Raw genomic sequence first — 26,595 nt, 5'->3', positions numbered from 1 at the left:
CTGCCAACTCCAGCAGCTGCCTTGGAGAGATCCGTTCCTTTCTGGAAAAACAAAACAAAACACAACACACTATACTATGACTAGGACAATCAGCATGGGGGCGTGCACAGCAAATTTTAAGTTTTTACCATGAAAATTTTCAAACACACACAGAAGTTGAGTGGACAATGATGCATGTTCCTGCATCCACTGACCGACCAAGTGCAATCATCATTCCTCCTGCCCCCCACCCTGCTTCTGGGAGGAGTTGGTGTAAGTTAAAGAAAAGCTAATACATCATACTGTATGTATCTCTAACAGATGAGGACTTTCAAAAGACAAAATTACAAACCCATTACCACATCTAGCAAAATGAACAGCAGTTCCTTATACATAAACTTCTAATACCCAATCACTGTTAAATTTTCCCCAACTGACTTTTAAAAATGTCATCTTGGGGTGCCTGGTTGACTTAGTGAGTTAGGCGTCTGACTCTTGATTTCAGGCTCAGGTCATGATCTCAAGGTCGTGAGATGGGGCCCAGCTTCAGGCTCTGTGCTCAGGAGGACTCTGCTTGGGATTCTCTCTCCCTCTGCCCCTCCCCCCAATTCACATGTACGAGCTCCCTCTATCCCTCTCTCTCTCTAAAATAAACAAATAGGGGCGCCTGGGTGGCTCAGTCATTAAGCATCTGCCTTCGGCTCAGGGCGTGATCCTGGCGTTCTGGAATCAAGCCTTATATCAGGCTCCTCCGCTAGAAGCTTGCTTCTTCCTCTCCCACTCCCCCTGCTTGTGTTCCCTCTCTCGCTGGCTGTCTCTCTCTTTGTCAAATAAATAAATAAAATATTTTTTAAAAATAAATAAACAAATAAAAATAAAATAAACAAATAAATAAAATCTTTTTAAAAATGAAAAAATTACTAGGGTGCCTGGGTAGCACAGTCGTTAAGCGTCTGCCTCTGGCTCAGGGTGTGATCCCGGCGTTCCGGGATCGAGCCCCACATCAGGCTCCTCCGCTGGGAGCCTGCTTCTTCCTCTCCCACTCCCCCTGCTTGTGTTCCCTCTCTCACTGGCTGTCTCTCTCTGTCAAATAAATAAATAAAATCTTTTTAAAAAAATGAAAAAATTACAGAAAATAAAGAATTTAAAATGTTATCTTACAGTTGAATTGTTTGACTCAAGAACCAAACAGGTCCATACATCTTATATACTGGATGAACTCAATAACATTTATTGTTTTAGCATGAACCAGACGAACTGTAACTGGTTGATGATGAGTTTTCTGAATCCTTTCTCAGAATCTTCACTTCATAAAGTCCTCATCTGACTGCAAAAATTCTAGGCTCTGTCATTTTTTCCTAATTCCACTTAACTCTGGCAGAGCACCTCTGCAGTCACCAGGACAGAAGCCCCTGCCACCGCAGCAGCCCTACCATGACATTGCTGGGTTCCTCCCACGGGAGATCCCACCCACATCAGCCTGGACAAACATCGCTGGCCCTAAAACTAAAGATGCTACAACGGGCGGAGCAGGGTGGGGGCCCACACACGGGACTGCAGCTAGCACATGACGGACATCCACTCTGAAACCTCTCGTCTCCAAGGAGTTAGATCTGGCCTCCCAGGAAAGTATGACAAAAACAGAATCACATTTTGAATCCTCTGGAGTATATTACTCACACCCCGAATTCTCTCAGCGAGGTCAAAACTTCACATCTATGACTAAATTTCTTCCATGTGGAAATATTCCAATTCTCCTCCAAGTCTGCATGGATGGATTTTTACTTCTTTTCTTTAGTTGTAGAAATTGGGAGTGTGAAGAAGCGGCTGGAAAGCGGGGGTGAGTAGGCTGTGAGGGAAGGTCAATTCTCTCCCAGGCACTTGCGTTCGGTTGTGACACCACCTCCAAACACGGAATGAAGCAAACCTGAGGGCGCACCTTCCGGCAAAGCCTCACCACGGCATGTCGGCCTGCGTGCTCCCGCCCTTCACCTGGCACCACAGTGAACCTCCGTCCTGAGGCCCAGCGGTGCTGAAGCACAACTCCCAGGCCAGAGACGGCTCACGTGGGAAACCTGCGGTGCCCAGCCTCATCCCCAATTCTGATTTAATTGACAAGGGTGAGGCCCGAGTACTAGCATTTCCAAAAGCCCCTGACACGGTTCTCACGTTCTACGCACATGCCACCTCCACATCTGTCCCCGGGGTGACTGCGGGAGCCACAGTGGTGCCCAGCAGCTCATCCTCTCACCCTATGCTCCCAACAACCCTGCAACACCCCCACCCTCCATGTTAGGAAACAGGCTCAGAGAGGCTAACTGGCCGGCAGACTTGGGATTCAAGCCCAGATGGGCCTGACCTCCAAGCCTAGGCCCAGAGGACACCAGCCATGCCAGTGCCCCATTATCCCCCCAAATGGGGGTATGCTCGCCCAGAGCCTCTCCTCCAGCAGTGGGCTCATGTCTGCCTGGCACGAGGTGAATGCAGAGCACATCTCCATCAACTAGCTGCTGGCCCTGCGCTCAGCTCTCAGGGCTGCATGAAGGCTGCACCACGTTCAAAGGCAGGCTATGCTCACAGCTTGGAGAGGATGAGGAGACATGTGTGGGAGGGGAGCACTGGCTAGAAAACGAGGAGGGGGTAGGCAAAAGAGAGCAGCACCTATGGAGAACACGGAGTAGGCCATCACCTGGTAACACCAAGGCCTCAGCCTGGCTGCCCAGTGCTGGACTCACTGCACATTTGATGTGACAAGGACTTTGGAGACCACACATTCCAATGTCTCCACTTTCCAGGGAAAACACTGAGGACAGACAGAGGGAGATGACTTACCTGAGGTGCCCATGGACACAGCAGCATATGGGAGGGAACCCCGAGCCCCTTGCAGCCCTGGGATGCCTGGCTCTGAGCTGTCCCTGCCTGTCTGGTCCACACAATCCCGCAAAGACCACCCACTGCTCAGTCAGACTACTGTTGTTTCTCTTTGTACCACTGTCCACACACAAAGGACTCACAGAAACCCCGTGGCTGGCATCCCCAGGACCCCTGCGGTAAATGAAGCCCACCGGCCCATTGGCCCTCCTCCAATTACAGCAGGCTGTCCCTGCCATGGTCCTGGGTCTCCCACCATTTCTCCTTCATAGAACACCAATAAGGAAACTGAACTCCAGGGGCATGGGGCCTCCCCTGACAAACCAGGTCAGATTCATTCCAGGTTACCAATCCATGCCCCTCCTCTTGCAGAACGGCATAAGAAGGTGTCTACATATCCACCCATCTACACATGAAAGTCCATCAGTACAAATATGAGCCGTGCAGTTTGCCGACGCTGGTCCAGGAAGGTCCCTGGGGACATCGAGGCACCATTCCCAGCTCCTTCACCAAATGGTGCTGCTGATAGCAATGCTCCACCCTCCAGTCCTGAAGGCTGGTTAAGAATACAGAGAACAGCGCCTGTAGCACTTCTGAGGGCAGAGTATCTCAGAACGGAAGGCATCAGAGAGAGGGGCAGGCTCCCTGTGTGGACTAGCAGTGAAGGGAAAGAGAAAGCCCACTGCTCCCCACAGAGTCGGTCAGGAAGATGCTCCTTGCAGAGGTCACAGACTAACTTCCTCATACCCAGGGCACGATGCCAAGAAACAAAAGTATATCAGACAAGAAGTGTACCCAAAAGTCATGCAGCTTCACTTAAGGTCAGAAGATCACCTTGTAAAAATGCATAGAGGAAACCACAAATTTCCAAATTCCCAGTTTTTGATAACTCTTTTTCTGGTTATATGAGCAATAAAATCTTGTGGCATAAAATTGGAGAATGCAGAGAAGCATGAACAAAAAAATCATTATAGACACATTTTCTTCTAATGTTTTTCTCTGCATAAGTACTTATTTTTAGACACAGTTGAGTTCACTCTGTAGCCTCAGTCCGCCCCCTGCCTTTTCTATCAGACACTGACATTCCATTGTGAATATTTCCTGAGCCAGTAAAAGTTCCTCGTGACCATCTCTGGGGGCTGCTGGCACCACAATGATGTGACCAATTTCTTCTACTACTGGTCACAAAAGTGGTTTTAGTTTTTCCACATTATAAGGAAAGCTGTTAAACATCTTTACACATTAGTTCTCATGTCTGTATTTAGAAACATTTCTTTAGGATAGATTACTCCAATCTGAGTTAACTGAGTCTAAAGAGTAGTAGCATATTTAGGACTTTCAAGAAAAACAACTAATTCTCTCATTAGTAGCATATGAGAGTTCTAGCTTACTAAAATACCAAGCATCTGAGTGAAAATCTTTCCTAACTTGGGAGAACAGCTACAGTGTTTCAAATGTGCATTTCCCCTCAGATTTATGATTCATCTGTGCTTCCCCTACTTGACTCATTCACACCCTTTGCTACTCTCCTTTCTACATCCACACAGCAGGGCCCCTGACCAGGACCACCATCCCTGAAGCCTAAATCACAACCTCCCCATATTTCTCCAAACATAAAGCAAATTGTTAGGCTCCTCCGGCAGGCGCTTGGGTGAGCTTATTTATCACCTCTCAAAAGTGATGCAGACCTTCACCTTGGCCAGAACCTGCCCCTCATTATACAAGTAGATAACTGGAATTCCAAGGGGCCAGGTGTCATCACCATCATCATCATGACCATCATCAGCATCAGTATCATCACCATCATCATGGTCATCAACATTGTCACCACCATCATGGTCATCATCATCACCATCATCATCACTGTCATCATCATCCACCACCATCACCAATATCACCATCACCATCCTTATCATCATCCACCATCAGCACCACTATCAGGGCCATCATCATCATCACTGTCATCATCCACCATCACCACCACCATCATGGTCATCATCATCATCACCATCATCACTGTCATCATCATCCACCACCATCACCAATATCACCATCACCATCCTTATCATCATCATCCACCATCATCACCACTATCAGGGCCATCATCATCATCCCCATCATCATCACGGTCATCATCATCCACCACCATCACCAATATCCCCATCACCATCCTTATCATCAGCATCACCATCACCCCCACCATCATGGTCATCATCATCATCCCCATCATCATCACGGTCATCATCATCCACCACCATCACCAATATCCCCATCACCATCCTTATCATCAGCATCACCATCACCCCCACCATCATGGTCATCATCATCATCCCCATCATCATCACGGTCATCATCATCCACCACCATCACCAATATCCCCATCACCATCCTTATCATCAGCATCACCATCACCCCCACCATCATGGTCATCATCATCATCCCCATCATCATCACGGTCATCATCATCCACCACCATCACCAATATCCCCATCACCATCCTTATCATCAGCATCACCATCACCCCCACCATCATGGTCATCATCATCATCCCCATCATCATCACGGTCATCATCATCCACCACCATCACCAATATCCCCATCACCATCCTTATCATCAGCATCACCATCACCCCCACCATCATGGTCATCATCATCATCCCCATCATCATCACGGTCATCATCATCCACCACCATCACCAATATCCCCATCACCATCCTTATCATCAGCATCACCATCACCCCCACCATCATGGTCATCATCATCATCCCCATCATCATCACGGTCATCATCATCCACCACCATCACCAATATCCCCATCACCATCCTTATCATCAGCATCACCATCACCCCCACCATCATGGTCATCATCATCATCCCCATCATCATCACGGTCATCATCATCCACCACCATCACCAATATCCCCATCACCATCCTTATCATCAGCATCACCATCACCCCCACCATCATGGTCATCATCATCATCCCCATCATCATCACGGTCATCATCATCCACCACCATCACCAATATCCCCATCACCATCCTTATCATCAGCATCACCATCACCCCCACCATCATGGTCATCATCATCATCCCCATCATCATCACGGTCATCATCATCCACCACCATCACCAATATCCCCATCACCATCCTTATCATCAGCATCACCATCACCCCCACCATCATGGTCATCATCATCATCCCCATCATCATCACGGTCATCATCATCCACCACCATCACCAATATCCCCATCACCATCCTTATCATCAGCATCACCATCACCACCACCATCATGGTCATCATCATCATCACCATCATCACTGTCATCATCATCCACCACCATCACCAATATCACCATCACCATCCTTATCATCAGCATCACCATCACCATCACCATCATGGTCATCATCATCATCACTGTCATCATTGTCATCACCATCACCATTGTCACCATTGTCTACCACTATCACGAATCAGCATCCTTATAACCACCATCATCACCATATCACTACCACCATCATCATCGTCATCATCATCACCACCACTGTTATCATCCACCATCATCACCACCGTCATGGTCACCATCGTCATCATTATCACCATCATCAGCAGAGTTACTATGCCATTTATTAAATATCACCTGCATGCTAGGTTCTATGCTAACCATTTATGCTCATTATCACTTAACCTTCAGATAAAGAGCACTATCCCCAGTTTCAACATAAGGAAGTTGAAGTTCCAGAGATTAAGCAACTTGCTTAGGATGACACATCTACTTAGAAAGGCTGTAGAACAGCCCAGATTACAGACAGGTACAAATCCTACTTCCAGCACTAATTAGTTGTATGACCATGGCCTCCTCTCCTATCATGGGGTGACACCAAGAGTGCCCACCTCAAAAAACTTTTGTGAAGAGACACGGTGGTACCTCTACGGCCTTCACAATTTCCTCCTCTTCCCTGTACCTGTCTTGATTCTCACTGAAGCCATTTCTGTCCGTCCCCTCCTTACTCTCTATACTTTTCTTATCCTTCTTTCATATAGCTTCCCTTACCCCATCTCACATGCAAGTCCTTTGTGTATTGCTTTATCCCTCCATCAGAGGGATGCTCACTGCAGGCACTTACTGTTATAACAGTTTACCTCACATCCACTGAGTGTCCAGTATTTGCTGCATACATACTCAACATTTTACTTGCAATACCCCATTTCACCTTTATACAAAGAAGATATTATTATATTTACTCTACAGACAAGCAAACCAAGGGGAGACTTGGTTCTCCGTCCTGTTTGACTGAATCCCATGGCACATGCTCATTACCTGTCCATTATATGTCTCTGCCCCAGACACTGCCCTCAACATATGTGTCCAACAGCATCCAAAACATGCTCATTAAGAGCTGGCTACATGACAGGCATGTGCTAGACTTGGGCAGAAGATCTCTGAGCCTGCAGCATGTGTGCTCCAGATCTGAGCCTGGTCATGTGTGCTCAGCCGCTCAGCCTGGAAACACACTTTTGGGTCTTGAAACCAGATCCTCTCCCTTGTTGCGCAGTGGTCTTCCCGTTGCATGATGCATCTATATAGTGATAAAAGGACCCCCCTACAGCAAACACAGAGTTATCTCCTCACCTTACATGGCATATGTTTAAGTCACCGGCCTCCATAACTTAGGTAATTCTACTGCCAAAGACCTTGTAGGCCCAGATCACGCCTTGCTGTTATGTTGTATCAGACCATGTTGTGGACAACTATTCACGTTTCTGCTTTCCCCGTTACTCTACCCTCTTTCTAGCTGACAAAATAACAGGCTTACAAGCAGCCAATCTAAGATGCAACTGGAATTTTGTGGCTCAAGCGAAATAAAGCATATGAAATCACCTATAAGTTGTAAAACACCATGCAGGTATCAGTAACAATTGCTAGCTTTTTCATACTCTTCCTGTGTCTTGGGCTAATATCCTTAATAATGAAAAACAGGACACTATCACTCAATTAGACTAGGGTTATTTATTTACCTAAGACAGTTTTGCATTGTAATCCATAATTTGTTAAATGGCAAGTTAGTCATCTGCATTGATTTGTGCGTCCACAGAGAAGTATCGTTCACGCTAATGACGTTCTTGCTAACAAACCACAGAAATAATAATGAGGAGACTGAATTTCCCCTCATACCTTTGGCTTCATTGCACAAAGCATGGCTGGCGTTTTAGCGCAGAGATCATGGAATTTTTAGGGCCGGAAGTTTTCTTAAAGATCATGTGGCCCAGTGCTTCTCAACTCTAACTGCAAATCAGAGTCACTTCAGGAAGCTCAAAAAAAGAAGAAAGGAAGCAAAGAAAGCAAGCTGATGCCCAGGCCCCACTTCCCAGAGAGTCTAATTCAAGTCTGCCAGGCAATGTCTGAGCACCAGGTATTTCTAATGGGCAACCAAGGTTGATAACCACTGATATAGCCGAACTCCTCAGTTTACAGGTGAGAAATCCGGTATCTTCAATGGAGCAGCAACCTGAATAGAGAAGGTCAAGAAAAAGGCTGGTGCCCCAGGCTGGCCCCAGCTTCCTAACTTCCAGTCCGATGCGTTTGTACCAGAGATCACGACCACAGTACATATACAAAGGTACACAGACACACACGTGCGCACACACACACACACACACACACATACACACACACACACAAGAGGAATCAATGGCATCAGGCTTTCAGTCTAAGAAAAGTAAAACGTTAATCCACAATAAGCAGACTCAAAAATACATAAAGTTTGGGTCTCGTTGTTTTGTTTCTTCTCAGAGAATGAAGAAACAAACTATGAACTGCTAATACACCCTCATTTGTGATAAAGAGGAGCCTACCAGCCCCGCTGAAGCAGTGGGTGTAAACAGCTCAAGAGCCCCCCAGTTTGGACTCTACTGGGCCAGAAGGAGACACGTGACTCAGTGGTTTAAGTCTGAAGACTGGCCTGAGCCAATCAGATTAACAGATGGAGTTGATGGCTTGGGGACTGCACGTGAAAAGGCAACTGGCCCTGCCCCCGGGCCCACCATCCGCGGTGGTCTCGGTGGTCTTACTAATGCTTAACTGAACTTCTGTTCCCTGAAACAAGTAAGAAAAACACAATCCTACCCAGGTCATAGAGTAGCCAAGGCCAGGGCATTGCGCGTGCCCCACAGCAAGTGAGAGAGAAACCTAGCCGAAGGAGAACATAAGGAATGGGGGTTTTTCTACCATCATCATGGGATCTGACTTATTGGAAAACAATAAAGTAGAAGTGGGGCAGTTCTCTCTGGACTTAGGTTACAGGCAAATACGGTTACAATATTTTATTTCAACAGCTGGGAAAACAAAGACAATTTATTCTATTTGGCCAGAATACTAAGACTGACCAATAGCATCAGAGCGCTTAAAAAGACAACTATCTGTTTTTCTAGTGGCTTATGGGATAATCTGCTTTTTATGTATTTACTTTTATTCCTTACATTTCTTCATTTTTCCAGACTCTCAAGTAATAACCTGAATGAAAGAAATTTTCCAGGTGGGCGTCCGAGATAAGCCCCACCCTTCACTTCACAAGGAAGTCAGCGGGGTCCCCCAAAGGCCCACACAGGGTATTCCTAGCAGCCTTCCTTACAACAGCACACACTGGGAACACCCTAAACGCGGCCCACTCTTCCACAGTGTAGCACTCAGAGCAAAGGAGCAAACATATGCAGTGCGAGACTAAGGCAAGAGAAGCCTGAGGAAAAGGATGATGCCGGTCACTGAGGTGCACAGCAAACTCAGTCACTGACTACCCTGCCCCCACCCCGCCATGTACAGGGAGATACACAACCTTGAGTGCACGTCTCCGCGAATATAAGGAAGGCGTTGAGATGCATCTCTGTGGGAGAGCAGAGAAGGCACAAGGCATGGGAGGGGAGGGTGAGTCCATTCCTTCCCCAGGTAAGCACCACCCCACCCCCAGGAATTCTTCAGGGCGGAGCACCACCTGCCATAGGACCTACCCTGCGACCAGAGCGTCACCATCTCCCACTCCTGTTCATCTCTGTTGTTGGAATGAACCCTGGAGGACTTGTGTTCAGTTTTGATAAGACCAGTGCTTGTCCGGACCGTGGCTTGGGTGATCGCTCTCTGAACACATCCATTCATCTCGTGCTAGTTCTAATCTCTTCACCATGTCACACTGCTCAAACACTGAACACTTACCTTGAGTTGACCTGACCTCTGCACGACCAGACAGCCCACCTCCAGGAGCTCAGAAGTCTGTCCAGATAAGCTGCTAATGCTGAGAGCCCCTCAGACCACTGAGTTTCCCTCCTTGCTCTCTCCTCTTCTTCCAGAGGCTCAGTTTTATTTTAAGGAAAAATCTGAGTTTGTCTGTTTCCCAAAATGGAGGCAAGAACAGGAAAGCAAACTGTCCCCCTGTCACACCTCACAGGGCCCTTTAGTCAGAGGAAAGCCAAGGAACAGCTCTTCTCCACTTCGAAAGATACTGCTGAAGGCCTGCAGAGTGGGGTGGGCCTTCTCCTTGCAGGTGAAGGAAGCCTCTATAGGACTGGGCCCCCTCTCCTTCCCCACCCCTCCTTCCCACCCCTCCTACCCTCCTACCCTCCTACCCTCCTACCCTGATCTGCCAGCCATGTGAACCTGACAGGGTCTCATACGTGCACTTTTACTCACTTTCCAGTCTCTGAGATTTCTTCCAATTCTGAGAACAAGCTTAAAACCCCACTAACTACAGGGATTTCAAGCCAAATGAATAAAGGGGGGAGACCCTCAACAAACTGTTTTCTTTCCTTTCTGAATATAAAAGTAACCAAGTACCTCCCTAAATTGATGGGTACCCTGGCCACAGGACTTCTCGAGGGGTGGGGTATGTATGAGACTTCTGATTCACTCTGTCAGTGAAATTCATTTTCAGGCCAACAGAGACGCTCGGTTACAAGACAGCCTGCAGAGGTCGTCTGGAATGCAGTTACTCAGGCTTCAGCACTCATCTAACCCATACATGACCATTTCCTCTTTTGCCAGCTTCCTAAAGAGTTCACAAGAGGCAAATAACGGCTACCATGGAGCTTCATAGCGAACCTAGAACATGCATCTTAAAGGCACTTGATGGTGAACCACCGTGATTCCATGCAGCTCTGAGAAGCAAATGGGGGTTCAGTCAGAGGAAAAGTAGGCTGGGTCAACCGTGGGTTCCAGATGGGATTCTGTCCCTGTACCACCGCATTTAACATCTAAGAGACCGAGTTTGCCATCTGTTAAATGAGAACAAAAATATCTCGGGGAGAAAAAAATCTCTCAGGGATGTTACAAAAATCTAATGAGATAACATATGTGAAAACACTCAGAAAAGTATAACCCATGCAAACACACTATTATTTAATGCTATTTCAGTTACAAAAGAAACAAGTGGGTGTTAATCAGCAGGAACACCTCACAAGCTTGAGCCCTGGTAACAAAGTACGGCAGGTTCCAAAACAACGCCAAACCAAGCCTGATCACGTGACCTCCTCAGCGGTGAGAACCACCTGAGTCAGACTGTAACAGAGTCCGCTGGTCACCGTCCTTGAACTGACATTCAACACAGAGACCCACCTCTGGAAACTGTGCTTCAGAAGTGCATCGTGTTGGCTGGAAGTCAGCCTCCCTGCACCCTCAAAGCTGGTTGTTGGACATTTACCAACACTCCACTGTCTTAACCATTGGAATTAGGCCTAACAGTCTCCCATACACCAAAAAAGTAAGGTGGTTTTTTTTTTTAAGTATAATCTTGAGGACCAAAGTTTAGTATAAAATTTTGCTTTAATGATAAAAGAGTTTTTGTGCTATTCAAAGTGGCAGAACTACTGACATACACTATTCATCCAGGCTCTTGGTTGTAGCTGAAAATATCAACAGCTTTTTTTTTTTTTTAAGGCTTATTTATTTGAGAGAGAGCAGGAGCAGGGGGAAGGGGAGAGAGAGAATCTCAAGCAGACTCCCCACTGAGCGCAGAGCTCGATCTCACGACCCCGAGATCATGACCTGAGCCAAAACCAAGAGTCAGACACTCAACTGACTGAGTCACCCAGGCGCCCCTCAACAGCTTCTGATACCCAGTGCCAACTTCCTGTCTCCTCTAATACTTCCAGCAAAATAGAATCAAAATTAAATCAGGATTTAGCAGATTTCTCTAAACACGGCAGCAATTCTAGACTCAGAGTCCTAGAAAGGGAGACAGACCAGCTATGAAAATATGTTAAAAACTTTAAAACCATCCCTGCTACAAACCCATGTCCATTCTCTAAATAAACTGTCCCTGGAACAAGGTACTTCGGTGTGTGGGCGTCCCCACAGCTGGCAGGCATGAGCCTACTCCTGGAACAGCACCCTAGAACGGGGCTGATCCACGGGAGCGCATACAGGGGGCCCCGCAGTCAGACATGAATGCACACATCGTGTCATCTCTGCTCTTGCAGGTGCCCCTGCAGACTGGGAAAAGGCAGGACACTGTGGCCCACCCCCATTCTGGATGGCTTTCTGATCACCATGGCAACCAGACTCTAGGGGAGGAGGAAAAGGAAGATAGGCTTCCCAATTCTGTGCACTGACAGCTTCATAAACTGCGAAGTGCCTTCCTCAGACATGGGCTCCTGCAGAGAGCACAGCCGTCCACTCAGAAAATCCAGGGTGGCTTAAAATGAGCTCATGAAACTGCCATCTTGGCTTCGAAAGACAGCCCAAGCCGTCCGACCCTCTAACAGGTGACAATGACAGTGTAGAAAAGAATGAGCTATTGCTTCAAGTATCAATTGTAAAAACCAGGTTGGCTGCAAATATTGTAAAAACAAACTGTTTAAAGCATTTGAAAGACAAAGAAAATTTTGCAAAGCAAATATTACTGCAATATAAACCTAACCATTAACAATTCTTGTCTCTGATATAATCGAATCTGCTTGGTTTGTCTCACTGAAGCACGGGTTGCTCCTGACAATAAAGCACGTCCTTCCTTCCACGCTGGGGGCATTTACTTAGACACTGAGATCGAGAACGTGAAACACCAAGGTGATATCAGAGCATAGACAAGTGAGCCGAGACTCAGGTCATCAAGGTAGGCCAGGGTAGGTGTGGGAGGCGGACACCGCTCTGCAGTCACTGTCCTCACAGCACGTGGCAGTGTCGCCCACTTACAGCTGACCACTCATCGCAGCAAGCCCTGTTCAAACAGAAGAGACACGGTGCCCAAGGGGCTCCGTACAGGGGATCTGCTCGTTCATCAAAAAGCTAATTCAACTTTCAGAGCCGTGGTGGGAAGGCTGTGGATCCTGGACCCTGTACAAAATACCATCTACAACTAGAACTCTGAGTTAAGAGAGAGACACTCTAAATGGCTCTGGGTTTGGATATGCAACATAAAACATGCAAATGAGTTTCATCTACTGCACAATTGTCCTATCCCAACTTCAAAACTGGGGATTTGGGAGTTAATTCAATGAATTAGTATATCACTCTAGAAACTGGGAGCAAAAGGAAAAAATGGTATTTCAAGAATGTCTTAACAAATGTGCATGTCCACTGACCTCAAAGTCAGCCATCCAGCTGGGAAATGGGGCAATCGCTCTTGCACTCCATCTCCTCTGGGGGGGGGGTGCCTTCAGAAGGTGAGGTGAAAGGCAAACCCATCGGGCAGGATGACATCTGAGAACAGTTAGGAAAGCAGGGTGCCGGGGCCCTGTGGGGAACGAGCCACTTGGCTGAAGGAAGTGTCCTGTGAGAGAACAGTCCTAGAGAGAGGCCAGGTGAGGCCAAGGCCACCAGGTGGGACATTCAAACTGTACCCTGTGGTTGGGGAGCATCCTGAGGCCTTCCCAGCAGGGCAATGATGAGTGCGACACAGAACCACAGCAGGCCACTTCTGTGCCCTTGGGAATGGGACCAAGGGGCCACCCTACTAGTATCCCAAGGCATACTCAGCAGGGCCTAGCTTGGTTCACTATTAATTGACTCCAGCAGCAAGAACGACAATACAGTCTAAGTGAGGGTCAGGAGGCAGTCTGATGGGGAAGAAGTCTGGGGATCAGAGTCCTCAGAACCATAATGTGCAGAAATGCAATCCACAAGACTTCATCTTCTTAACACCCCGACTGGAGGGAAGAGGACAAGTTCCAGGCAGCACACCTAGGCTCTGAACCTACCCTCATCACTCACGGGGATTTGTACTGCTCTGTTTGTTAGGAACAATATACACTCACATTACTTTCGCACTGTTGATTATTTCAGTTACAAAGACACACCCAGTATGACTAAATCAGGATCATATCAGTGCTGCTGTATATGTGGGTGTGCACGGCTGTGTACGTGCACGTCCTTGAGTGTGCACACATGCACAAACGGAACGGAGTCAATTTTAACTCAGGTCATTAACGTGAAGGCTCAAACTGCATTTCTTCCTGTTAATATGCCAAATTAAACTTTGCTTCACGCTGTTTAACTTGGTAATTAATTTCCATTCCTTTTAGGTTTGATTAATTGGAATTTAGGAGAGCAACAAGCCTCCTGGGCATGCCAGGTGATATAATCCCACATCTCTAGGCGGTGGGTCTGCAGGTGGGGTGCCCGCTGCCCCTCTGTGAGGACGAGGGGGCATGATCCTGCCCACAGAGCAGCCCTGGACAACACACATCGTTTCGACAATTAATTAACTGAGACAAAGGGGGCGAGACCAATGAGTGCACTACCTGCGGGATCTTTTTCATGAGGAAATGCCTGACACATTCTGTTAATGGGCATGGAAAAGGGTCTGGCCGGCCACACAGCCACTGGTAACCACCACTGCCTCTGGGGGGTAATGCTTGGCAGAGTGAAGGGATATGGAGGAAGCTCTCTGCCTTTGAGTCTGCACATTACCAGTGCTCACTTTTCAGGAGAATATGTCCATACACTATTTGCACAATTTTTTTTGAAGCAACATGATAACCCTAAAAGAGAAAAGCAAGGGAGGACCACAGTACTAACACGTTCTTTTTTACACTAAGACTTTGCCCCTCTTCTGTTATCAGAAGAATTCCAAAGTGGGCTCGAGTCGTGATCACGCTCTATTTCTCACCCTGGGTGGCGCCCTCACTGGTGCGCGCTGTCCTACACGCACGTCCGTTATCTGAGCACATCAAACGTTACGTATAAAAATTTTAGAACAAGAAAGACAATGTGCTCTTATGGAAGAATTAGAACGAGCTATCGTGTTATATTTGGGGTAATATTTTTGTGTCTTTTATTCTCTATTTCCCAATTTTATAGGTTATAGTCAGGAAAATAAAACTTTTTATTTTAAAAATCCATTTAACAGATGTGAATATAAGCAGTGAGAACTTACACACTATGACTTGGTGTAAAATTATGCCTTCCTGTTCCTTCCTTGATCTCTAACAATTTCTTCATTCTGTCAGCCATTGCTGATGATTTCTGCATGTCAGGGGACATCCCGGCCCCCAGAATACGAAGATATTCCCCAATCTCAGGAGCTCATGGGGGGGGGTAAGCACCCGGGAGCACATGCTGCCTTCTAAGGAGAGGAGGAGGAGATTGTAAATCAACCAGGAGGACTTTCTGACAGAGGAGAGTTTTCGTATCACCTCCGTAACATTCGTAGAATGGTATGTGTCACCAGAAAATGACAAATAGAGGACACATCCTTATTTCTAATGAGTTTTATTTTTAAATGAACTTCACAACATAACATCCTTCTCAAGCCCCCAGGAGTGCTTTATTTAACCTGGCAGGCATGTCTCTGGAGAACTGAGGCACGAGAAAGTTCTGGAAACCATCACCACATAATATGAGAGATGATTTTGCTTTACACTTTGTGGATAATACGTGTGTGGTGGCCCCTAAAACATTTGGTTCTAATTTTCTACTTTCCAAACAGCCATTGAGCTTTAAACCAACACACATAAGTATCTGAGTTGTTGATTTTTTTAATGTGCCAAACTCACTATTACAGCAAAATAAAACAAAAATCTTTGAAATCTCAATAATGTATTCTTTCTATACATTTCTCAAAATCTAAATAATCTATTAACAGCTCTGGCTCTACGAGCTGCAGAAAAGGGCCCTAACTGTCTCCACATACAACACTTGAAACTACATCAGAAAGAGAGGACGGAATTAGTTCCACTGCCTGTCACTGAACTTCACAGAGTGCAGGTTTGCAGCACCTCGACCCACAGAAAACAGGGGTCGATACGGCCGCGGCTGCTGTACAGAAACCGTTCTGGACAAAGACTTGCCTTTGGGTCGCACATCAAATAAAAACCCTCCAGGAATAAAACATGAGCTTGCACGGGTAGCCCTACTCTCTGTCCTTCCACTTCTACTCCTTAGAACTCAACAGACATGTAAAAAAGACTCCAGCTCAGGAGCAGGATATGGGAAGGCGGCAGGAGCCACAGGCTGCCCTGCAATGGTTAAGAAGAGACATGTCCATCTCTTCACATGCTGCTCCTGCACCCCACGTGTGAGTCACAACACTGCTCGGGCATTCTCCCTCCCTGTGACGCCCCCGACTACAACTGTGAGAATCCATGCTCACACCAGTCATACAGTCTGGTCACAAATGTAGGGAGGGTCCCCAAGTAGCTTACAGAAATGCCTTTCTGAGAAAAGCAGTCAATTCCAAGTCCCGCCAGGTCACCCCCAGCCCCAACCAACATCAGCCACCCCAACAGGCAGGCAGTGTGAGTGAGGGTTCACAACGTACCCGTGTGCCAATCCTTGGCCAGGATGGAGGAAGAACCCGAAGACAGTGAGTGAGGCCAGGCCGACAGGATGGGGCTGGTGAGTGTGCAGGAGACGTGCGAGGGCGGGAACCTAATGGCAGAGGCAAGGAGGGCGGGTGGGCCAAGAGTGGTCTGCGCTCTCACAAGTTCAGGGCACTTTCCTGAAGAGAATGAGCTGGGCTGACATAGTGAAGGGCACAGAGCGGGAAAGGATCGCTCATTCAACTGTTACCACTCATCTCCGCTCAGGATGCAGATTGTCAGGAAATCGGTAAATATTTCCCACATGCATATTATAACTAGAAGAAGAAAGGTGGTACTTTAAGATTTCTCAAAAATCTTCAATCCAGAAGGGAAGTTAAAACACAAACTTTGAAAAATACTCATTGAGTGCCTTGAGTAGGACAAACCGTGTTTTTGGTGAGCAGTGGGAGGAAGGCAATCCCAGAGCACAAATGGATGGGGAGGTGGGTAGAACTGGGGGAAGGTGAGGAGGGTATGGGAATGGGATCGTGTGGAAACAACGGAGAACCTAACCAGACAAAGGGAGGTCACTTTAAAGTACCCCTGAGACTGGAGCTGGTAAATGGTAAATGACCTCAAATGCTCATGCTGGCCTCAGGAGTCTAACCTCATTCTGTGGAAGAGGGACAGCTGAAGGTCTCAGGCCAGGAGGTGACAGAGTTGCAGGGCAAGAGGGGTGGAGAGGAGAGCGAGGCAGACAGACGAGTTGGAGGGGAACATGGCAAATGAATGGAAACCAGAGAAACAGAAGACCCTGCAGAGAGCCAACAGGAACCGGGGTTACTACGCACAAGGGGCCCCAAGACTGGGGAGGAAACGAACAAGGAGGACAACTTACAAAAGCAAACTCAAACAATTCTGCCCATTAGAGAAAAAACTAAGTGCTCCAGAAGCGCCATCTTAAGAGAAAGAGATGATTTCATCAATCCAGAACAGGTTATAAAAAAGAATTTCCATGCAGTCATGTAAGTAACATAACTACTAGGAAAGCAGGTTTCTAAATTCTTTTTTCAGTGGATTTGAGTCCACGGCCAATAACTGTAAATGGGAAACAACCGAAAACAGATGCTATGTCCTAAAAATAGACCCCGAAGGTTTAATAATCAACTACTCCATACGTAAATAAAAAAGGAAAGCAAAATTGCAAAGATTTTTTAAAGATCATGCTTACGCTAGGAAGTGAGGTGTTCACTTTCATGCATACCATGGGGCCCAAAGTAAGACCACATTGTAGAAATCGGTTTGCCAGCATGTCACGTGCCCCGAAGCCCCACAGCCCGTGATCCACTAATCTGATCTGTAAGACCATCTTATAAGAAAATGACCAAAATACTAAAGAAAACTTCAAGCACAAAGCTCTTTTCTCCTATGATATTTATTTTAATTTAAACAGTAGTGAATGTATCTTAAATATTTAAAAAGATGGAAATGCTTTTCAAGGTTATGTTACACTCTGGCACTTCAAGTACTAGGCAGAGATTAAAAAGGAAGTTTGCAAATGGTTGTTAACAGCATCAGAAAATGCTAGCGGTAGAATGCTAACTGAAAACTCAGGACACATAGCTGCAGATGTAATATGAAGACATTTGCACAAAATAGGGGCCTCAGGCCGTCCAGACCCCCAGGCTTTCTCAGGCTCTCCAGGTGGTCACAACTCATATGGCATCGGTTTTACTGAGACTATTTAATCTCTTTCACACTGACTCTACTTTTTTCATTGTCCCCCAGTCGTCAAATTACAGCTTCTTCTTATTCTATTGTTTTTCAGCGTGGTAAAACAGGAGCTCTGTTTATCAAACGTTCTGCAGTGCGCGGGGTACCCCAGTACATCATGACCTGCCACTGACAGACCCAGCCTGTGATCACTAAACACAAAAATGGAAAATAAAAAACCGTTCTGGGCACTTCCAACAAAAACACTGATTTGGTTGGCTTTCTTCACACCCCAAGAAAGCTTTGGAAGGCAAAGAAGGACAGAGGAAGGAAGGGGAGAGAAGAGGGGAGGGAAAGAGAGAAGAGGGGAGGGAGGGAGTTTCCTTCACATGCTGGGGCCTCGGAGGCTGTGCCACCTGAGGACCAGCAGCAGCACCTGGAAGGGCCAACACAAGAGAGAGGCAGCGGTATGTGGCCTTAGACCTCACCCCGCTGGCCTTTCCTCCAGATCCGGCCTTTGCCCCACTCTACACACAGCCGGGCCCACCAAGGCTGCCCTGCACTGATAGATGCAGGAGGGACAGCCCCAGCACCCACTCCCTGCCCTCACGGCCCCCTCAAGTGTCCATCCCTGGATTTCGGGGCTATGCCGTCCACAGGTTCTTGTCATCCTGCCCAACACTAACCCACCCCACAGACCACCTCCCAGGTACCAACTACCTGCCTGACCACCCACCTGAGACACTGAAGACATTTCTCTGTCAAAGCTTCCATCTGAAACCAGAGCAGGGGTCGCATGGCTCCTCAGGGCCACCCCTGTGGGGGCTACGGGCTGGGCTGGAGTGCTGGCTGGTAAAGATCAGCACCGGAGTCAGCAGGCCTAAACCCCACCTGCCTTTCAAAACCAGTTCAGCAGACCCTGAAATGTCTTTATTAGGTAAGTTTTATTACAAAAGTAACACAAGATTGCTTTAATAAACAAACATCTTTAAACACAAGTTAATCTCCCCCCATATATACCCTCTCCAAATTGCCCTCATTCCCCCAAAAGATACAAGGGGTGCTTGGTACGTTCTCCCTTCGGGCCATCCGTGGGGGGGGGGGGAGTGGGGAGTATATATATATATATATATATTCTCAGAAAATATGCTCTGCAACTTACTTTTCCTACCTATCACATTTTTCCTGGTCAGGAAACAGACATTTAACTCCTTTTTAAGTATCTGTGTAATTTTCCATACTATAGACCAGCCATAATTTACGAAACCATTTCCCTATCAGTGGACTTACAGGTGTTGCAGCTTTTGCCACTACAAATACTGTTGCATACCTTTGCTTTTACATATGTGAGTCCCCAAAACAAATAATGAGTATGTCGTTTAATAGATATTGCCAGATTACATTCCAAAGGAACGTGACCAACTGACATGCTTCCCAGCAGAGTGGGTCTGTGCCCACCTCCCTGGGTTCTCACCAGCACTGGATGTGTTATTCATCTTTTAATGTCTGGCAATCTGCTGAGTGTGCTTTACATTTAAATTTCCCTAAGTCGTGTTGAAGATAAACATATTTTCATACAATATGTGGACCCTTTTCATTTCCTCTTCTGCAAATTACCATTTATACCTTTGCCCAATTTCGTACTCAATGCTTTGCCCTTTTCTTATAAGGTGTGGCAGCTCTTCATAATTAAGAATAGGAACCTTTAGTCCACCAAATGTTGCTAATGGTTCTCCCAATCTGGGTATCTTTTTTTTAATTGTGACATTAAATCGCATAACATTAATAACATAAAATGTGGCAACTAAACCACCTCTAAGGTACCGTTCAGCAGCATCGAGCACATTCACACTGCAGTGCAAACATCAGCACCACCATCTCCAGAACTTTCTGTCCCGCAGTCTGAAACTCTGCCCCCATTAGACACTAACTCCATCCCCCTCCACCAGTCCCCCGGTGCCCACCTGTCTCTGTGGATCTGATAGCTCCAGGGACCTCATAGAGGTAAGTCACAGAGCATCTGCCCCCCCTTTAAGATTTTTTATTTATTAGAGAGAGACAGAGAGAGCAAGCATGGGAGAGAGGGGCAGAGGGAGTGAATCTCAGGCAGCCTCCCCGCTAAGCACAGAGCCCCATGCAGGGTTGATCTCAACACCCTGAGATCATGACCTGAGCTGAAACCAAGAGTCGGACGCTGAACACACTGAGCCACCCCGGCGCCTGCGCATTTGTCGTTTCATGACTAGTTTACTTCCCTGAGTGCGATGTCCTCGAGGTTCATCCGCGTCGTAGCAGACGTTGGAAATCCCTTCCCTTTCAAGGCTGACGACATTCCAGGCTACACGGGTACCACATTCTGTTTCTTCATGTGTTGGTGAACATTTGTGTTGTTTCTCCCTCTTGGCTGTTGTGCATGAGGCTACTGTGAACATGGGTGTGCAAATATCTACTTGAGGCCATGCTTTCCATTCTTTGGGACATTCTTTTGGGATTGCTGGGTCACATGGTTATTCTATGTTTAGTGTTTTGTGGGTCCTCCACACTCTTTCCTAGGCAGCTATGCTACCTTACAGTCCTGCCAATAGTGCACGAGGGGTCAGATTTCCCCACATCCTCACCAACACTTACTGTTTTCTGTTTTTGCTTTTTACAGTAGCCATCCTAATAGGTGTGAGCCAGTAAGTATGTTTATCTTTTGACTTTCTTTATAAAGTATCTTACCCCGTGAAAACATTTTAATTTCATTTGTGATTAAAAAGTTCTGTTGGACACTCTGAGAACATATATAAGGTTAATAGGCTTATATATTTCTATCTATATCCCAAGAAAAGGAAGGGGAAGAGAAAGGAAAAGAGAGGAAACCTGTGTCTGACCCTAGAACATTCTGGACTCCACACAGTGGCCCGCCCTCTGCGACCCCACGAGCTGCTGGGCCACACCTCCCTGCCCCACCAGCTGGTAGGCTGAATGATGCAGTGGCAAACCACAGATCCAGGGGCGTGTTTTCCTTGTCACTCCCAGCTGCTACTCCTAGCGCACAGTTTTGTGAGACTGGACGACACCCGCTTTGCTGTTTCCTAGACCTTAACTGTATAGAAAAAATATCAAATATTGTTCTGTCTCCAGAAATCAAAGTCTGCACATTATATTTACATTTAAATTACTTTCTTTTTCCAAAGAACTCAGAGCTATTATCGTGTATAACGTTAATGTGATTCCATGCCAGGGAGGCAAGCTGAGGCTGGGGAAGGAAAACTGTCAGAATGGTCAAGACTCCTAGGCCTGGTTTTTGTCAAGGACAAAGGAGAGGGAACGGAACCACAGTTTCTATTGTGCTGGTGCCACTGACGTCTCCAATTTAATTAAACACACACACACCTGTTTCCTTTATAATCAAACTTCACTGAGGGCAGGTGGCATATTTTTAAAAATAAGATTATTTTTTAAAAGTTGCCTCCAAATAAAAGCTGGTACAATCACAAGCAGCTGGGAGGGGAGGCCAAGAGAGAGGCCGGACCACGTAGAAGAGTCAGACGCGCCCAGGCTGGCAGGGTCACGCGGCTACAAACAGCACAGCCAGCCATCATGGAGGTTCTAACCTGCTCTCCCCCTCCAGCCTAGGTCGCCATTATCACAATCTACACAGAATTCTTCCCCCAAACCCCTCCCAATGCCAAAAACAAATAAATACATAGATACCACCCACAAAACAGAACTATCCAGAGCTGTAGCAATCTGTCCCCAGGGCACATGAGCGACCAGGACACAAGCATGATTATTTCCAGCCCCGAAATCCCAGGTCTGGTACACAGGACTGTTCTCTCTGTAGGACGCTCACAGCACCTGGGTTTTGACTTTCAGACCCTCAAATGGTGCCTCACGTTGGCCCAGCAAGGACCAGCTTAGCTCAAGTGCAGTCAGGCAGAAGGCACCTTTCACGCATGGCAGGGCCTCCAGGGCCCAAGTCCTCTGTGAATCGGGCTCCAGCTACGGACGCCCCTGTTGGCACAGAGAACTGGGGGAGTGAGAGGTGCCTGTGCCAGCATCCAGGCAGGGACAAAATCCACACCCCAAACACACTCCACAGACTCACTGGAGAGATAGGCAGGAGCGGAAGGGAAGCAGCCATGCCCTTCACGCTGGTCTTCCCAGAGCTACATGGGGCCCACCTGCAGACCCAGCACTGGGCGAAACCTCTGTGCGGGTGTTGTACCCTAACTCCTCCCTTAGCATTTGAAGGCCACTACCAAGGGGCACACTGCCCCAGACCTGCTGCCATCAAACTGGACACCAGGTCTCTTCGGAGAGGCAGCCCTTGCAGGGAGCGCCTGTGCCTGCCCCTTCCTGACCCAGCTACCAGGAGGACTCCTGCTCCTTGTGGGCTTAGAGCCCTATCGGAAAACACAAAACACCAAACATTTTTCTTCTCTGCCTAATGAGAGAAGAAATAAGTGGTCTAAAGGATGAATGGCTTCTGAGTGGAGGGATGTGGCGGGGCCAGCCGGAGTCAGTGCACACGATTCCACCACCTACTGCTCTAAAGGGGCTTGTGAGTCGCCGTCAGTCCTGGAGTACAGACGCAGATGTAGACACAGACACACGGACGTGCATGTAAACAACGTATTCCACTTCCGTTAAGTCTCCACTAAGTTTCCATCACGTTTTTACTAACACCCAGAGAAGTTTCAGCTCCACAGCCCTCTCCAGGAGCACTGAAGAAAGTGGACCTCACCCAGAACGTTCGCTCCACATGGCGAGCCCCGTCCACGGTCGGCGGGATCGAGGCAGACCCAGACCCACAGCTGCGTGTCAGCTGGGACCTGCACACTTACCGTTGACACAGGTCTCAGACGGTCTGCAGAGGCCATCCTCAAACAAACAGCCTGCGGAGGAGAAACAAAAGAGAAAGGAGTCAGCGCTACGAAGACAGCGCAGCTCTCCAGAGCTCTTCCATCGGCTGGCTCCTGAGCGTCCAAGAAACAGTGCAGACCCACACAGGCTCTTTGGATTTGGCTTTTCTGAGATAATGCTGAATTTGGAAGCCTGGCTTGAGTCAGCGGGAGGAAGTATGTGCACGTGGACTGGCTTCTCCATCGGGAGGACACTCGCATACACCCTGTTCCTTCCAGCAACAGGAGGGGCCGTCTGCCCAAGGCACCTTCCAGAGCGGCGGAGGAAGCATGGGGTGGGCCATCCATGTAGACACCTCCTTAGCCCCACAGGGCTCTGTCAGAATCATCACTAAAATGGGACCTCTGGGTCCTTCTGTCACACACTGTGTCTAACACCCAGTACGCGAGGCCCAAAGTGGACAGGTACATAGAAAGAAGGTAGACGGAAGCAGACTCGCGTTCTCCATGTGGAGAGACAGACAAGAATGTGAAGTGATGGGGCCCCAAATGCAGTCCCTCTCCACAGAGGGGTAGTGGTGGGTCAGGGAAGGCGGACATTCTGCTCTGCGTTCAACTGCACCTTAAATGTGGAGAATGGACACGGAGAGAAACATCCATCTTCCACAGGGTGAGCCAGTCAGGTGAGGGTGTGAACAAGGGAGGGGTGAGATCAAGACTCAGAGGAGCCCCCCTCAGGCCCCCTGAGGCTGTATTCCCACCCCCCTCAGAGGAAGGCCACAGCCAACAAAAGCCTGATGTATTCTGAACACACCAGGCCTTCCAGCAACACTGAGAGCATATTCCTGACAAAGCATAATACCTATATTCCTGTTTTTTCCATTTGACAAACTCCGATTTATCCACTAAGACCCAACTCGAAAGTCGCCCGTGGACTCTCCCATGACTAGACTCGCGGATTAGTATTGTTGAGGACTGACGACGTGTGATGCGATTGTCAACTGAAGGGCACGCCTTCCTCTCCTGGATAGGAGATTCTCAAGGTGAGGAACCACATAAGTTCATCTTTTTATCCTTTGCCATGTCCTCTACGTGTACCCCAGGGTCTGGCACACAGCAAATGCCCGAGGGCAGCAGGATGCACGAGCGAGAGCGGCAGGTTAGGGGGTTACTCATTAGGAAGTCACTGTAAAGTCCCTGATTATTAATTTGCTCACTAGGGAATTGCTCTAAAATCCTTGGAGTTGGAAGCATTCTCTGAAACAAATACGGGCTGAGAAAGTCACAAAAACAGGACCTGCAGAGGCTGCAAAAGCAAATGTCATTGCAGAACCAGAGGCGCAGGGTCAGGGACAGCATTACCATGAATTCATGACGATAAGCAGTCTCCCCTGCCCTACAACAATATTAAGAACAAGATATTACAGTCCCCACGTTTGGGAGAAGCCCTAAAGGCAGGCCCAGGGCGCAAACCGAGGGAGCTGCTCCTTGGCTGGCCACCCTGGGCCTCGACTCGAAGCAATGGGCCCGCTTTCCTGAAACGACATCTCATGACAAGTATCATTTCATGTCTTACTCTGGTTGGAACACACATCCTCGTTCCTCACTTCATCCACGAACTGACCCAAGCACTCCGTTTGCTGCTGTGTCCCCGTTCCCTGTGCCTCACAGCTCTGCTCCCAGAGCCACTCACTCACACCTGCTTCTCTCTCAGTACCTGAGCCAGGCCCTGTGAGGTAGAAAACTGCCAAAAACCATCCAAGAGACAGCCTGCCCCCACTGACAGTTAACAAAGCCTGCATCCAATCTGGATCCCCCTGAAGCAGTGGCCCCGAGAAAGGCAATGGGCGCGCCCAGTCTCAGTGTCATGAGCAATCAGGGCCAGGCTGGCTGACCTTTAAGGCTCCACTCCAGCCACTCAGGACACTGTCTCCAGTGGAAGACCAGATGCAAACCACCAAGGGTCTCTCGAGGAGCCCAAGCAGTCTGGCCACCCCTCCCACCGGCCCAGACGCTCAGAGGGCCTCATGATCCCTTCTCTGTGGCTGGATTATTTCAGTGTGTTTCCAGTGCCCACAGAAGACCCCAGAGGACGGCTGGACACAGGGACGAGGGCAGCCCCACACTTTAGCCCAATGCTCACGTACATTAACAATCCTGCGTTTGTCACCTGGAAATTACAGATGACAGGCTCTGCAAGGACAGGCAGCAGGAAGAAGCCTTTACTCGCTTTCCACGCTGCTCTAATCACAGCTGACAGACTCGACTGGAACGAGACATGCATCGCAATTAACTCTCGAATCCCGACTCTGGAACAACCACCTGCTGTCCGCGTGAGCCTCATTCTGTCCATTGCAGGGAACTGGTAAAAACCGCATCCGAGAGACTTCCACCAGCGGTATTTCCAGTTGCGTATCAGCAGAGCTGCAAGTGCTCACATACTTCTCCCAGCCGTGCACTATGCTAATTTGGCTGCTAATTTGTTTGTGTTATTTGCTCTAAAATTAAGAAAGGCCATATTTCATTTTAAGTGTCAACCACCTACTAATACTAATTATGACCATAAATCATAGAAAGAAAAGACATCTGTGTGAGACACTTGGCTCCGCCCTGGCTCTCCATCAGACACACTTCCTTCTCCAATGGCACCCACCTCCCTTCCTCCCCTGGCGGGCTGGGCACAGCTCCAGAGTCGATTTGTTCGCACTGCACTCCCACAGTCAAGCTCATGAATGGTCTCAAGACCAGATGCCACGCCAAAGCCAGGCAATTGCATCCACGAAGCAGGCCCGTGAAGCAGTCCACTTGTGCCCAGAGCTCAAAGCTGCAATTCCTCCACTTTGATCATGTTATCCACCCTTTTCATGAAAACAAAGGCAACACACTTCCAAAATGCTCACGCTGCTCCCCTGGCTGACCACCCAGAGTACAGCTGTGAGGCTGGGGGCACCCCTTATGCATCATATCCACAGATTTCCCGCCAGGTCCAGAACGCACAGGCACACTGTCCACACACATAGCCAGAGACACACAAACACACACACACGCTACATCCACATACCAAACCTTTTTAGTTCTAATTCTGCTCCCCCTTTATTTTTCTCAGAATACTGAGCAAGATCGTGTCACCATCTTGATGCCTCTTTCTCTCCTCCTATTCAAACAGAAAAAGGATCCAGCAGTTCTGCAAGGAGCCAGGCCAGCTCTGCCTCCTACCATTCCTGAGACACGTAGGGTTTTGTGTTTTGTGGTGAAACAGGCCACGTGAGCAGGACCCCCACCCCCTGGCTAATTGGAAACTGCCCACCCACCACTGCATGGACTCTACTCCAGCCCTTCCATTCCCAGGGTGTCCCCTCCCGGCTGTGATCCTGCCACAGGGGGGACAGTGGCCTGAAAATCAAGGGCCCCCCCAGCAATCCCCGTCACCAATGTTCCACCACCCACAGGCGAGC

At 48.0% G+C, this 26,595-nt stretch overlaps 1 protein-coding gene across 1 annotated transcript in view; it reads right to left on the bottom strand.

Annotated features, from left to right (window-relative positions):
• The window catches only part of PTPRN2 (protein tyrosine phosphatase receptor type N2), a 796,662-nt gene that overhangs the window by 728,756 nt on the left and 41,311 nt on the right, over positions 1 to 26,595 (bottom strand). Inside the window, exon 2 of the mRNA XM_040644526.1 lies at positions 23,123 to 23,173. Coding sequence (XP_040500460.1) covers positions 23,123 to 23,173 — 51 coding nt within the window. The remainder of the gene's footprint in view (positions 1 to 23,122; positions 23,174 to 26,595) is intronic.

The sequence above is a fragment of the Ursus maritimus genome, unplaced genomic scaffold (assembly GCF_017311325.1).
Source record: "Ursus maritimus isolate PB19 unplaced genomic scaffold, ASM1731132v1 scaffold_3, whole genome shotgun sequence".
Classification (NCBI taxonomy): domain Eukaryota; kingdom Metazoa; phylum Chordata; class Mammalia; order Carnivora; family Ursidae; genus Ursus; species Ursus maritimus.
This window is presented reverse-complemented; position numbering and strand designations above follow the sequence as displayed.